The sequence below is a fragment of the Emys orbicularis genome, chromosome 7 (assembly GCF_028017835.1).
Source record: "Emys orbicularis isolate rEmyOrb1 chromosome 7, rEmyOrb1.hap1, whole genome shotgun sequence".
Lineage (NCBI taxonomy): Eukaryota > Metazoa > Chordata > Testudines > Emydidae > Emys > Emys orbicularis.
The window spans coordinates 113,076,321-113,091,902 of NC_088689.1; the positions used below are offsets into that span (position 1 = coordinate 113,076,321).

At 42.9% G+C, this 15,582-nt stretch overlaps 1 protein-coding gene across 2 annotated transcripts in view; it reads right to left on the bottom strand.

The window, feature by feature from the left end:
• Positions 1-14,022, bottom strand: part of LOC135881286 (cullin-associated NEDD8-dissociated protein 1-like) — a 31,390-nt gene extending 17,368 nt beyond the window's left edge. Inside the window, exons 1-6 of one of the 2 annotated variants that reach the window (XM_065407883.1) lie at positions 13,955-14,022; positions 10,264-10,407; positions 3,821-3,975; positions 2,181-2,304; positions 1,276-1,532; positions 329-434 (exon numbers count right to left, since the gene is read on the bottom strand). In XM_065407883.1, coding sequence (XP_065263955.1) covers positions 329-434; positions 1,276-1,532; positions 2,181-2,304; positions 3,821-3,975; positions 10,264-10,407; positions 13,955-14,022 — 854 coding nt within the window. The remainder of the gene's footprint in view (positions 1-328; positions 435-1,275; positions 1,533-2,180; positions 2,305-3,820; positions 3,976-10,263; positions 10,408-13,954) is intronic. The other variant, XM_065407884.1, reaches the window with a different exon arrangement.
• Positions 14,023-15,582: the final 1,560 nt, after the last annotated feature.

Below are 15,582 nucleotides of genomic sequence, written 5' to 3' on the forward strand. Positions count from 1 at the left end.
TGAAGTTCAATCAGAGTGGGTATTAAACAGCCACTTACGATACTCGTATCATTCACAAATATCATTGTAGACTCCTGGGTCAAGAACCTATTCTCTCACATATTTGGTAAAATACCTCGTACATTCAAGGTGCTAGATGAATAGCCCAACTTTGTAGGGATGGATTTTGTTCCTGGACTGATATTGTATCTCTTTCTCTCCCACAATAATGCATTTAGGAAAATATTCCACTCAGCTTAGTTTTTCCTCATACCCCTTTGCACATGCACTTCCCAGAGAAGGGCAATGAAACAGAAATAAAGCACAGATTACTCTTGAGGGCACACACCTTCTCACAAAAGACTCGAAGGCCTGAAAGCAATATTCCCTCAGCTCATCATCCTCCACGTTACAGTATCGAACAACTAATGGGATGATCTTCTCCAGATATTCTCCTGAAAGAGACAAAGTAAACAGCAAGGAAAATTGCTCCCCCCTTGAGCTGACTGGTAAAGTGAGAGCCTAGTTACCAGCCAGTCAGTTCCAGTGCCTCGCAGAGCATTCTTTACCTGGATCTCACTGGTTATGCATCGTGAATAGCCTGCCAAACAATTTCAACAGAAGAACCACCCTGTTTCCATACAAAGGTGTTATGGAGAGCCAGAGATGATCTAATGGTCTGAGGAACTCCGGGGGTGTAATCCCAGATCAGATAGTGTCTCTGGCAAGTCACTCGAATACTCTGTGCCTCCATTTCGTCATGTGTAAAATGAAGTTAATAATGCTGAGCTTCCAAAAAGGGGCGCTGTGAGGATTAATTAATTAGTGTTTTGGAAATACTGCAAGACCTTGAAATGAAAGACCCTATAGAAGCACAGCCAAGCACTGAGATCCAGTGTGCCTTCCCCTTAGGTCTGGGTGGAGATCTGAGAACCAGAAGCGGGAACCCTGCAAAGAATTGCAGAGTGCTAACTACTAGCACACCAGAGGGTGGGGGAAGGGATAGCTCAGTGGTTTGAGCATTGGCCTGCTAAACCCAGGGTTGTGAGATCAATCCTTGAGGGGGCCACGTAGGGATCTGGGGCAAAATCAGTACTTGGTCTGCCTAGTGAAGGCAGGGGGCTGGACTCAATGACCCTTTGGGGTCCCTTCCAGCGATAGGATATGTCCATATATTATTATTATTATTAAAACCAAATAAGTATCTTTCTTTTTATATCTAAAAAGGAGCAGCTTTAAAAATGTAACATGTGTGCGTATGTCTTTGTAGATATCATTCCAACCTACTGGACCTACCTGTGCGGTGCCCAGCCTGCCTGCTGATACCTGCAATACACTGAATGTACGTTCTTGTGGTAGAAGTAGACTCATTCCTCTTCAGTTCAGCTAGCAGGTGCTCCATGAGTTCTGAGAAGATATTCCCATTGCACGTCAAAACCAGATAGCCTAGAGCGATGATGGCTCTCTTACGCACCGCCAATCTGGGGCTTGTGAGCTGAGGAAGGAGGCAGTTCAGGATAGAGGAATGAAAAGTGTAAAGCATCCCCCCTAACCTGCAATGACAGAGGCAACACACAAAAGGAATTAGAGCTTCAGCATGAAGGCTCTCTTAGCTGGTATAACTGAAATGCAAAAAAAGGAAGCTACATAAATGAGGACAAGCACATTTCTAGCAAAAACAGTGTGTTCTAGATTAAATCTAAAGTTGCTCTGGCTAAGACAGGGAGTGACCATTTCCCCCCTGTCCCTGAAACAAGAGTTTGATTTTGACAACATACCTTTGCATGGCCCAGTTATTTTGGTGATAAAATTCTGACTGCAGCTGACAAGTTTATCCACTGTGCTGTCATTCTGACTTATGCTTGCGTTATGTAATAAGAGAAACTGCTAGCCAAAAAAAACGGTGAGAGACCAGGTCATACGTGCCAAAATACATTTTTCCTTCTTTCTGCCCCTCCCTTCCTACCTCCCCAGAAGTTCCTTATGACCCTGCAATGCTACCAGTATCCTTCCAAGTGTAGAAAGATACATACATACATTCTCTTAGCTCATCTAGGTAATCAGACCTGCCCAGAGACTTCCCAACTGGCACCAATCCCAATCCTTTAATGTTTTAGTCCTCAAAGTAGCACAAAAATCACAAACAAACACATTGTGCAGCCCCCGCCATACACAGCTGCTTGGAGGAAATCCTTTCATACCTGCTCAACATATCTGACAGGATGTCAAGAGCCTCTAACTGCACAGATACATCCTCTTGTTTCCCAATGGCTCCAGTTAGCTGGGCCGTGATTTTTTTGCACACATTGGCTGTCATGGTGGAACCTAAGAACAGAGATGACCTTTGGTCAACTTTTTGTTTTCAAAACCACTTTTTCCTCTCTGATATTCAGAGGTTATAATGCACAGCAGCCTACATGTGGACTCGTCCACAGCAGGTGGCTAAGTTACTATGGGCCATAATGGTCTCTCCCAGTCAAAAATCACCAAAGGAAAGCAAAGGGAGTGGAATTGTCAACTAATGCTACCCTTGTGGGGAAGGGAGGAAAGAGACTGGGATGTTGGAGAAGGCTGCTTCTCCCTGGTGATGCCTGGGCTCCTCCATTTCCTAGTAACATGGCTGCCTGAAAAGCAATGCTCCCATTGGTTCCTCTGCCCAGGCAATACCATGACCTCCCTGAGGTGGGTGCAGGCCCAGAACAGAAGTAAATGCTGCTAGGAACATCATTAACTTCTGCATCGAGAGGAACGTGCTGCAGGCAGACCTGCTCCACTTTTTCCAACCCCAATCACCTCCCCACCCCAATCCAACACCTGAGCACCAATGTCCACATGGAGTGGGGTCAGAAGTGAAAGAAGCAAGCAATGAAGTCTCCCCTCCTCCCTCTTCTGTCCCCACATATGGAGTACTAGGCCCAACCCTTGGGAAGAAGGCTCAGGTAATCTAATCCCAGTTACTACAATAGGACTATTTCAGTTCATGTGACATAAACCAATGAAAGGTCTCTAAAATGATGGCTCTCAAGTATTTAAAATTTAGCAGAGTTTGTACACAGAGCTTGAAAGCTATCTGCATGCAAAATAATTCCATCGAGTACAACTGCCAGCTCAAAGTCAAAGATAGTAATGCTGCCTTGGCTCCTGCTATGCGGGGCGGGGGATGGGAGGGGGGAGTTGTCAGATGCATGAGAGATGGCATCAAAGCACAGAATCTGCTGAAGAGACAGCACAAATCTCTGTGCACTTAAGAGATATATTATTGAAGAACTACTATTGTGTTTACTGGAAACCGAGCTCAATATGTTGTTTTGTCCCATGGCTGTAGAAACTGGGCAAAAGAGGCAGCCTGGAGAGGCTGTCAATAGTAAAAAGACACAGGCAGTGAAACAGACTATACATGGAGGTAGTGAATGTATCAGTGCTGCTAAGATCCAGAAGACATTAGATTCACCATTTGTGGGAACCAGACAGTGAGCAGCCCTGCTAGACTTTAGTATAGTCTCTCTCAGTGATGGCCCCAAGCAACAACATTTGAATCCAGGGTTTATGATTTCGGACTATTATGCAGATAGGGGTCATTTGCAAACGTTAGAAGATGAAGGTTCAGATTTCAAGCACCCCCATTTTGCGGGTGATAAGATCTAGGGTTTTGTTTCAAGTCCTATCTTTAATCATCAATTTTATTACCATCTTCAACTCTTTATTCATTACATTGTAATTCCGTAGCCCTAGGCCCACCATTACTAACAGCACTGGGCAGGGGGAGAGGGAATCCCATAAACCTCCAGGTTCTGAACTCTGCTTCCTAAAGGCTGTAGTAGATTTTAGGGAGGAATTTTACCTGTAGATGCTGGAGGCAGCTCTGAGATGACTGTTTTCAGACCAATGCTGGAGATATCCCGAAGTTGTTCCTTGTCTGATAACATGTTTGTACACAGAGAGTCCACAATAGTTTCTACCTGATATTCTTTCACTTTGCTGACCAAAGGGCCCAAACTACAGAAGGAAAAAAGAAGACAGACCAAATGTGAAGAAAGCCATTCTCTAGAAACTACACTTCATGTCAAAAGGAAGGATAATCTGGTTGGTGTTGGATTTCAGATGTAGTCCTTCAGATTTCCTTAAGATAAAGGGGGCACCAGATCTAATGTTGCAAACACTGCCATCATTGATGAAACATGTTTAAAATCCAAAACTGATGTCAGATGGTCTGTCAGAAATCTATACTCATCATACTTTGTATTCCTAGCTAGTTAGCACATCAGATAGTGTCTAATCCAAAGCCCACTGAAGTCAATGGAATCATAGAAGATTAGGATTGGAAGAGACCTCAGGAGGTCATCCAGTCCAACCCCCTGCTCAAAGCAGTACCACCACCAACTAAATTACTAGAGACTCATTGAAGTCATTATCAGATCCATAGTGGAGAACATCAGTTAGTCTATTGGAAATATGGAGGGGGAGGCCAAGTTATTTATAGCAAATAAGATTATCTTAATTGAATGTGCAGTTTAATAGCTAATAGACTGAATTATGACAAGGCAGCCATGTTAGTTCTTTTAACACCAAAATCTATAGTCATGTTTTAAAAGGTGCCAAAACTGACCAGTCTAAAAATAACATTAACATTTCCATGTGTAATTTACCTCCTGTTGCCCACTGCTATGTGGGCTGAGAACTCTGCCTCTGTACAGTGTAAGAGCAAGAATTGATTAACCAAATCCAGTATTGAATTTCCTCTCTTATGTCGGTAACAACATGAGATTTTCTGTAATGAATCCACTATTCAAAATTACATGTGCAATAACTGTCAGTAGGGTGTTTACAAGCAGTTAGTTGCAAATATTTGATATTCAAAGTTTGAGCTGTGTTAGTTAGATAAGTAACATGGTAACGTCTCAGTTCTCTAATCAGATGAATGTAACTCTTCAAATCAGGTTTCAGGTTTCAAGTTTCTGAATTCAAAATTCATTCATCTTCCATGAATATTTTATACAATGTCATGGCAATTAGTTGTTTCCACAAACATTCCACTAACAAATTTGGTTGCTAGAACATTCAGGAAATACAAACACAAAGGAATGCAAACACAGGCAAAGAAAATTCAATTTTTTATTGAAATGAACATTCACAGAAAATATGTTTAGCCCAACTCTAATAGTAATAATACATTGTACTTCTATAGCTTAAGTGGTTTGCTCAAGCTCACACAAATCAGCAACAGCATCAATAACAGAAACTCTCAATCCTGTGCCTTAATTGCATTCTTCCACCTTCCACAGGTCTCACTGGGAAAGTAACTCACAGAGCATCTTGCTTACAGAGAAACACTGTGAGCCAGATTCTGCAGGCTTTATTTGGGGAATGACTTCAATCGGAGTTTGGCCTGAATACTGGCTAAACTATCAGGTTCTCCAACTATTTTCTACTATTTCCTGTGGGCTGGCCCTGCCACATCACATAGTATGGGGACTTAATCCATAACATGCCCCTTTGTGTAACCTGTTGTTTATCAATTAAGAAATCTGTGGTATATGAAAGATGATGTCATACTGTTTTCTGTGTATGCATCTTTAAATGTGAAGGAGTCTCCCAGTCCGATGCAGGAACAGCAGCTGCCATTTTGAATTCCATTTTAGATGCAGAATGTTAGAGGGAGTCATTGTGCTTGTTTGTGCTTGTGACGAACTGGGACTGTTCTTAATGTGGTCTTTGAATGCTGAGTGGGGAGTGTTGGCCTGGGAAGGCAGGGGAATGTGGCTAGGATGGTCTGCATTGGGGGATGGGAAACTGGCCTTGAGGGAGGATACCTGAGCATGTAACGTGAGAACCCAGGAAGGGGTTAGAGTTCAGGTGACACCTTTGCTGGGGAAACCGAACAAAGGCTGGGGGAGGAGACGCTGGAGAGAGGTTCAGGAGTTGGCTGGTAATGGAGGGAGCCCAGACGGGGCTCTGCACCCTCCAGTGGGCCTGTGGTGCCCCTGCGACCCCAAGATGGACCTAACTGAGGGGGTCCTGTTGTCTGTGCCTGCAAGACCTGTCTTGGAGTGTGTTCCTGTCATCTGAATAAACCTTCTGCTTTACTGGCTGGCTGAGAGTCATGGTGAATCGCAGGAAGCCGGGGGTGCAGGGTCTTGGGTCCCCCCACACTCCGTGACAGTGCTCACCATCTTCCATGTAGAGACTAGACGTGGTCTCTTTCCTCTATTATAAAGTAAGGCATCCAATCTGAATAATACGTATCTTGCGCTTTCCATAAGGAAAACTTATCAGAATTTAGCAGCTGGCCGGGAAAGGGAGCCATCTTGCTCAACAGGGTTGTAAAGAAACGCTGCCAAGCTGTTATTCCAAGGTAAAAATACATAGATGACCAGCCCCCAAAGATGTAACACTCAGCAATAGTATTATCTCAGTTGGCTACAAACATAACTAGGTGCACGTGGTGAGTGAAAGAGGATTACTTTGCCAAATTTTTGCTACTGTCGATAATACCTGTAAGACAAACTCAGTTTTCAAGAATGCTAATGCTTCATATAAACTGGGACTGGAATTTTAGGTTTAGTATCCTGCATTGTATTATGGTAAAACCGTATGACTGCTGTTTCCTTGGGACTCTTATCAAAGCCAGTTGTGTATCTAGCTCATGAAGAAAAAGTGCCAATTGTTCCGGAGAGTCCAAAACCCTGTGCAGCACCATGTGGCCTCCATCAACATATCCCAGTCTTACTAAAGTTTATTCAGATACACAATCGGAGCCAGATCTGGTTCCCACTGAAGCAAAAGCAACATTCCCTTTGATTTCAAAGGCAACGGAATGGGACCCTTAGATTAAGAATTCATCATGTAAACAATTTGACTATTAAGAATTTTTATATTAGAAAGTGTCACTGTTGTGTATTTTGTTACAATATTTATGACTGTCCATAGCTGATAAAATCCCTTGAAAGCCTAAAAACAAAAAAAGTATCTTTACCTACTGTGTTTTATCCTTGTCTATTTGGCAAACCTTGTATTTTTCCTTGTTGTGATGCTAATTGTGCAAAATCTGTATGAACCTACATTTATTTCCTTTTTGGTGTATCAGAACCATGACAGAATGGGGCATCGACCTGCTGACAGAATATAGCATTTATTAAAGTTAACACTGTGAGCTCATGTGTAACCTGTTTTTTGGTAGGAACTTTTTTTTTTTTTAATTCTGTGATCGAGGCAAAAATAGATATTTAGAATCCAAATGATTCTTCTGAAGTACAAAAGTTTGAAAAGTAATATAAGCATTAAGCACTAATGTAAGCGCTTTTTGTCCATGAATCTCAAAGTACCTGTTATCCCTATTTTACATATAGCGAAACCAAGACACAGAAATTAAGTGATTTGCCTGGATCAAACAAAAAGTTATGGACGACCCAGGAATAGACGAGAGGTCTCCTGAATCCCAGTCCTGTGCCCTATATAGACCACACAGATCATATGTTGGGCCTAACCAGACTGTCAGCATCCTAAGGAACCTCTTGTTAAAGATACTGACCATGTGATCATAGAATCCTAGAATCATAGGACTGGAAGGGACTTTGAGTGATCTTCTAGTTCAATCCCCTGTACTCAAGGCAGGACTAAGTATTATCTAGACCAGTGGCTCTCAACCTTTCCAGACTACTGTACCCCTCTCAGGAGTCTGATTTGTCTTGTGTACCCCAAGTTTCACCTCACTTAAAAACTTGGGCTTCAGCTTCAGCCCCAAGTGGCGGGCTCAGGCTTTGGCTTTCTGCCCTGGGCACCAGCGAGTCTAACACTGGCGACCCCATTAAAATGAACTTGCCCACAAGTTTCAGAGAACTGCTGATATAGTTTAAACAAGTCATTGTCTGTATGAAATTTTAGTTTGAACGGACTTTGCTAGTGATTTTTATGTAGCCTAGGCAAATATCTAGATGAGCTGATGTACTCCATAGAAGACCTCTGCGAACCCCCATGGGTACATGTACCCCTGGTTGAGAATCAGCGATCTAGACCATCCCTGACAGATGTTTGTCTAACCTGCTCTTTAAAATCTCCAATGACGGAGATTCCACAACCTCCTTAAGCAATTTATTCCAGGGCTTACCTACCCTGACAGGAAGTTTTTCCTAATGTCCAACCTAAACTGCCCTTGCTGCAATTTAAGCCCATTGCTTCTTGTCCTATCCTCAGAGATTAATGAGAACGATTTTTCTCCCTCCTCCAGGTTAGCAACCTTTTATGTACTTGAAAACCATTATGTTCCCCATCAGTCTTCTCTTCCCCAGACTAAACAAACCCAATTTTTTCAATTTGTCCTTTATAGGTCATGTTTTCTACACCTTTAATCATTTTTGTTGCTCTTCTCTAGACTTTCTCCAATTTGTCTACATCTTTCCTGAAATGTGTCACCCAGAACTGGACACAATACTCCAGGTGAGGCCTAATCAGTGCAGAGTAGAGTGGAAGAATTACTTCTTCTGCCTTTGTTTACAACACTCCTGCTAATTATTGGTTCTCAAACATTTGTATTGGTGACCCCTTTCACATAGCAAGCCTCTGAGTGTGACCCCCCTTATAAATTAAAAACACTTTTAAATATATTTAACACCATTATAAATGTTGGAGGCAAAGTGGGGTTTTGGGTGGAGGCTGACAGCTCGCGACCCCCCCCATGTAATAACCTCATGACCCCCTGAGGGGTCCCAACCCCCAGTTTGAGAAGCCCTGTGCTAATACATCCCAGAATGTTTTCTTTTTTTGCAACAGTGTTACACTGTTGACTCATATTTAGCTTGTGATCCACTGTGACCCCCAGACCCTTTTTCGCAGTACTCCTTCCTAGGAAGTCATTTAATCCTATCCTCCAAAGCACTTGCAACCCCTCCAAGCTTGGTATCGTTCGCAAACTTTTTTTTGATCTGAAGAAATAAAATTTTAAGGATGCAAGTTTAGATATGGCAAAATCTACAATATAAGCCTTTCAATAGTTTCATCTACTGTTCCTACAAAACTATTATATATTCATCCCTACAATTCACCCCTTTCCACACATCTCTCACCATAACTAGAGACTGTCTTTGCCTTGTATCAGACAGAAAGTATTCATAAGGAAGATTCAAGGAAGTCAGAGCCGGATTAACCTTTTGTGGGCCTGGCATCAAACATATTTGTGGGCCCTCATGGAGGCAATGGAGCATGGCGCAGGGAGGTCAGTCTCCAGACCAAGGGGCCAGCCAGGGGCATGGTAGGGGCGGCCCCGCTCCGCCCAGCCCAGTGGGAGGGCACTATTTACAAACTGGCAGTTGCCAGACCCACAGTGGCCCTGTGATGCCAGCATGCCCCTTCCCCTCGGGGAGTGGGCCCATGCCATGCCATAGAGCTCCCTGCCCAACACCCGCCCCCCCCCCGACTCCTTATGATCAGGGTCCCCCCGGACCCACTATGCCCAGTGCCCCCCCAGACCTTCCCCAGAAATGCACAGCGCCCTGCACAACACCACCCCTGCCCACAGCCCCACCACAACTGCCCAGCACCCCCCACAGAACCTCCACTCCCTATTGCCCCAAAACACACATCTTCCCCGTCCCCTCACAGCCCAGCACACGCACACACCCAAACTCCCCAGAAATCCACTCCCCCAGGCCCGACCTCCCAGCTGCACTCACCAGCCCTGCTGGGAGGCGACCGTGTCTGGTGGGCTGAGCCGGCAGCGCAGCCAGGGCTGGTCCGGGGGCCGGGAATCGCTCTGTCCCTTCAGGAGTGGTGTGATCAGCCAGGCCAAGGCCTGCCCCGGCTGGGCTCCCTCAAGACGCACTTGCCTGGAGGGGCCCAGATAAGCCTCCCACATCCCCCTGGTTGAGACTGGCCAGGCTTCTGCACCAGTCCCAGGCAGCTCAGCTCTGGGGAGACAGGCAGGGCCCCACAGGCCTGGAGCCAGAGGTGCACTGGGGTCCTGCCAGGGAGCAGAGAGGATCAGGGGGGTGGGGACAGCAGGCGTAGATGAGCCCTCAGCCAGCCAGCAGGCAGGCCGAGAGGCGCAAGTGATGGACAAGTGATGGACCCCGGGGGACAAGCGGGGTCTCGGGACGCAGTGCAAGTGGAGTAGGCCGTGGCCCCTTCTGAGCATGGGCCCGGCTCCATGGAGCCACTGGCGCCATTGTAAACCTGGCACTGCGGAAGCGATAAGACACTGTATACCTAGGGCTCTATTCTAAAGAATTTTCTGGATTATTTGACAGTTTCATGGCTGATAACATGTATGTTACCCCATACAGAGGCTCTTACCACTTGACAGCCAAGTTCTGCACCTCCCCATTTTTGTCCTCAAGCAATTTTAAAAGCATTTTCACAACTTTCTTCTCACTGTCTTCATCCAGCTTTATGGAATCCTTCTGCAGTTCCATCATCAGGTCATTGGTGGCCATAAATCTGAAACAAGGAACATCAACAATAGGTTGACTGGTATGTAAACACAGATACATTTCACAGAGATCAGTGCGGAGAATAAAATTTAGTATTCACATGGCACGAATATGGAAAGCACTTAAACACTAACTAATTAATCCTCACAACCCTCCTGTGAGTTAGTTAAGAAAGTAGTCCCTCCCTCTCCCACCCCGGTTTGGACAAGTGGGGGAACTCAGGCAGAAGGAATTGGTGGCAAAGAATTCAGCTAGTTCAGAACTAAGTGAGCCAAGACACAGGAGAATTTTAAATCTACTCTGAAACATGACTATAAAAAATGGTATCGTGGCATTTCACGTGTACTTTGTCTCAATGATTTCAGATTGAATGGTCTCAGATTACTAGAACAAAATGTGTTTTCTAATTGCCAGTCCTGCAAAGATCAGCTTGGGGTCTGAAAATCCAGATAGGTTCTTTCTAGCTTACACATCATTACAAGTAATAAAACTTCTGACAGACAGATTCTGCCTCAGTTACTCTGAGCCACAATTATAAAACTGAGGGCAGAACGTGGTCCAACAACTATACCTTTGCTAACAATTCTGTTGATAATGCACGAGACAAAATAAAATCTAGCTCACTCTCTTGCAAAGTTGACGGTTAAAACTTATTTTATTCACTCAAACAAGCAGTTAGTATGCGGATTACAGAGAGAAAATCTGTTGAGAAAGAAAGTGCCACTTTTACATAATCACTCCTCAGACTAGAAGTGCACTTTAAAGTTATCTAGGCTAGTGTTTCTCAACCTTTTTGATACCAGGGACCGGCTCACTGCCTTCCTAAACTGTGTCAGGGAGATCTCAGGGACTGGCGCCGCATGGACCGGTCATTGAGAAATACTGATCTAGGCTATATTTAAACTTCTATTGTTCAGTCTAGTCATTCCGTTTGTTTATATCCTTCTGGAGTTTCTTGTATTCTTCAAAAATCTGAATGGTTGTATCAGCAGCAAATTTAACCTCCTCTCGTTTACTTCCTCCTTAGAGGCCTTTTCTATACTGAAAAAAATGTGTGTTTTTCTGCACCAGTGTAGCCCCACCAATGCTACTAATATTGAAATTGAAGATGAGAGAATTAGAGGAATTACTGATCTACAATTTAAACAATATTTGACTTTATTTTTGATTATATATTTGATTTTCTATAATGGAAAAATGTGTGTTTTTCTGCACCAGTTTATCCTACCGCAATAGTTTTGCCATGTCTGTGTGTAAGCCTGTGCTTGAGTAGCAAAATAACTACATCTGGGATAAGAGATGGCTGGACTCTTAGATCACCAGCCAGAAATTGAAGATGAGAGAATTAGAGGAATTACTGATCTACAATTTAAACAATATTTGACTTTATTTTTGATTAAGCAAGGACTATTTAGCTCCATTTTAAATTGGAAGTCTGCACAAAGCTGGGAAACACAAGTAAACATCCTTACTAAGAGCTAATGAAGCTGCTCTATCATCAGCTTCATTAGGGGGAAAAAATCTATTTTGTCATTAACAAAAAAAAAGACATATCTTCTAGAAGTTATACTGCTGTAAACAAAAACAGCAGTATACTGTTTTATAGGTACTCTTTTATAAAGTACCTCAAACCTTCCTATCTGGCATAAACATTACCCATCCTGGCTGGGGGCAGAGGTACAGTTTGCAGAATTGCAATAGAGTAAAATCTTTCATAGTGAATCAGCAAATTTTTAAACACGCCTATTACGTTTTATTTATAGAGCACCTTTAATACCACTGACTCCAAAGTCTAACAAGGTTTATTTGCTTTTCCAGAAACATATATACCCAAAAGAATAAAAGCAGTAGAGCATTTTGGTCCATTTAGAGAAGTATTTTTGCAGAAACAAAATATTTCCTCAACATGCCAATATAGTTTAAAAATAAAGGATTTGAGCACAGCAAATACCTGCAATACTGTATCCATATCCTTGGGTACATGTGCTAAACTTTACTGAAATTTCATAAAACACTTTTCAAAGGCAAAATGCTGCACATAAAACATGACAAAAACATGACCAATAAAATTGAAGTACTCCTTAAAGAGGTATTTCAAAATCCAACTGCATGCACGGATGGTAAGATGATACATACACAGGACAATTACCACTTAATTTAAAGAACCTCTAATTAAAATAAAATCATTTAAAAAATCTGAATAAGCTACTAGTAATAATCAAATTCTATTTTAAGATCGGTTCTCTGATACTCTAGAACAAATCCCACTGATGCCAACAGAAGTCACTTAGGGCATAGTTTTGGCCCTGAGATTATTAAAATAGAAGTTGTTTTAATTCGCTTATCTCATTATTAAACTATTTGTTCTGTTTAGGCATTTCTCTCTTTTTGGACAATTAAAAGAGACAATTGCATGTTTCCTTCTAGTCAGTTTCACTTAGGGTTCTCTAGCACAATGCTGCAATGTTTAAGTTGCAGATGCATATTTAAAAAAATATTAATTTCTGTTTTTTCTTTGAACATAAAAATATCTATATTTTGGGCAGGGCCGCCCAGAGGATTCAGGGGGCCTGGGGCAAAGCAATTTCGGGGGTCCCTTCCATAAAAAAAAGTTGCAATACTGTAGAATACTATATTCTCATGGTGGCCCCTGTGGGGCCCGGGGCAAATTGCCCCACTTGCCCCCCCCTCTGGGCAGCCCTGATTTTGGGCCCCTAACTACCTGATAATAGTGACCCTTAGTTCCTCTTTAACAGGTTAGGATATCTTACTCTTTTACTTAATCATTTATTCAGGCCAATAGAAACTACATGTGTTACTCCATTTCAACTTTCCCCTTCACTTTCCTGGCTTATGACTGATGCTTCACCTACACTGAACTCCAAGTGGGTTTCTTTACCCCCCTCCAAACACATACAAATAAACCAGCGATGAAGGACCACCACCATCCAACTTCTTTTAAAAGAAGACCTCATATGCCTTTTTATTTTTCTTGAACAGCACAGAAAACACAGCAGATATTTTCCCAGATAATAGCAGCTGATTAGGATTTTTCTCCCCTAGCTGCTGCTGTCCAGTGCCTCTCAGGGCCCATTTCGGGCAGGGGGATAGGAGGGGAGAGTACTATAAAAATAAGAGCAAAACCTCTAATCACTTGTAAGATAAACTAAAAAAAAAAATTAGCTTGCTTCCCTACCACCAACCATGGAGCCCTTAGTTTGGGCATTCATGTGTTTACTAATCAATCCCGGAACATGCAGCAGATTCCTGACCCTTTGGGGGGTTGCGCTGATTGCAGCTGACCCTTAAGAAATTTTGCAATTGGCATCTTCTCTCTTTTAGGATTTTGTAGCTGCAATTAATAAAACAACCCCTCTCTGCTCTAGGAGGGTTGAGCTAGTTGCAGTCAACAAGATCTCTCCCTTGTATGGGTTTGCATATATACACCTTTCTACCCCTAACTAGTGTGTTGCGATTAACCAGATCTCCCCCTCTTAAAGGTTTGCAATTAACATCTCCCCCACACTAATCTCAAACAGCAGCTGGGATCCTACCTAAAATCTTTGTCAGTGGATGTCATCTTCTCCAGGAGGTTAGAGATGTGATAGGACACGTTAGTCATCTTGCCCTGCAGCTCCTGGAAGGTGCTCCCCTTACTATAGCCTGGATTTTTTTAGGGGGTGTTGAAGTTTCGTGCTGCCCTGAGCCGGGGTGCTGCTTGCTGGAGATCTGCATGGAGAATATGGCGACAGAAGGGACACAGTGAAGCTGGGGGAGGGGGGGGGGAGTTTCCTCTCTACCCCCCCTTTAGAAGTCGCTGGAAAAGCTGAGCCCCTGCACTGTAATCATGGGATATAAATAGCCCGGAGCCCAGGCTGCTGAGCTAAGGGCGCCACCTGCTGACAGTTATTTGTAGCCTCTCAAGTTACAGCAGGGAGCGGAATAGGGACAAGGTGCAGAAGCAGCTGCTCTCTCTCTCACACACACACACACACACTCTCTCTCTCTCTCTCAACTCATTACTTTTTCTGCGTTCCCTCTCCCAACACTACCGATTGCCAAGCTATTGATAGGTGAACAGAAGCATTCTCCTTTATGATTAACATTCTCCTGCTGGCATTCCTGTTTCATTCATGGCATCCATAATCTTGACTTTGGTGAAATTATGGTTGCTTTACTGGGCTGAAGTGTGACACTGTACATGCTGTTTTATGTGCTATTATCACTAAATGAACAGGGCTGACTGAGAAAACAGAAGGATTCTGTCTACCCCAACACCTGGGTCTACAGCAAAGAAGAGGCAAGAAAAACTGAAAAATGTACATGATGGTTTAATATGTCCCTTTGTAATCTACTGGTCCATGTGTATTACACAGCCCTCTCGATGCCCAATTCGCAGAGGATATGAGTCTTACAACCTACTGAACCGGGCTCTTTAGCTCAAGCTGTGGTAGCTTTTGCATTTAGCTCTGAAGGTCCTAGTGGTTGGCCAAGCTGGTGGCTGTCACACTAGCACAATATTATAATCTATTAAAGTTTTCATAAGGAGATTGTTTCTTTATTATATTATATAATCACTTAGAGGTCCCAGCTTGCTACTCACTTTACTTACACTAAGACAGTTCTGGCCCCAAAGAATTCTATAAAGACAACACAGTCAAAGATGGAAAGAATATTAGTATTTCCATTTTACAGATGTGGAATTGAGGCACAAAATTACTTAGCCAAAGTTACAAGGGAAGTCTATGGCAAACATGGGAATTAAACCCATAAGGTTCCAGGCCTTATCCACAAACCATCCTTCCTTCTTTCAGGCTCAGCAACAAATAAATAATTTAAAAACAGCATTGACAACCTCAGACAAACTTTAGAGCTTTATAAATGCTAATGCTATACATGTTAAAGCCTCATGTCAGGTCATTTTAGGCCCAATGTAGGTTTTCTTTACAAACAGCAATTTCAATAAAAACTTTTGTTTTCATTTCATGAAAATGTTAAAAGCTTTTAGTTTGGATTTAAACCTTGGACAAACCCAAACACTGTGTTATTGCATGAGAACCAGAAAGAAACCTACAAGTAGTTTTCATTGTCCAAACTGAGTGAATGCAAAAAGTAAATAAAATTAATGGTGGAAAAAAAGTTAGTTTAAAATTTTTCACTTATAATCTCAGGTGTTGTTTGT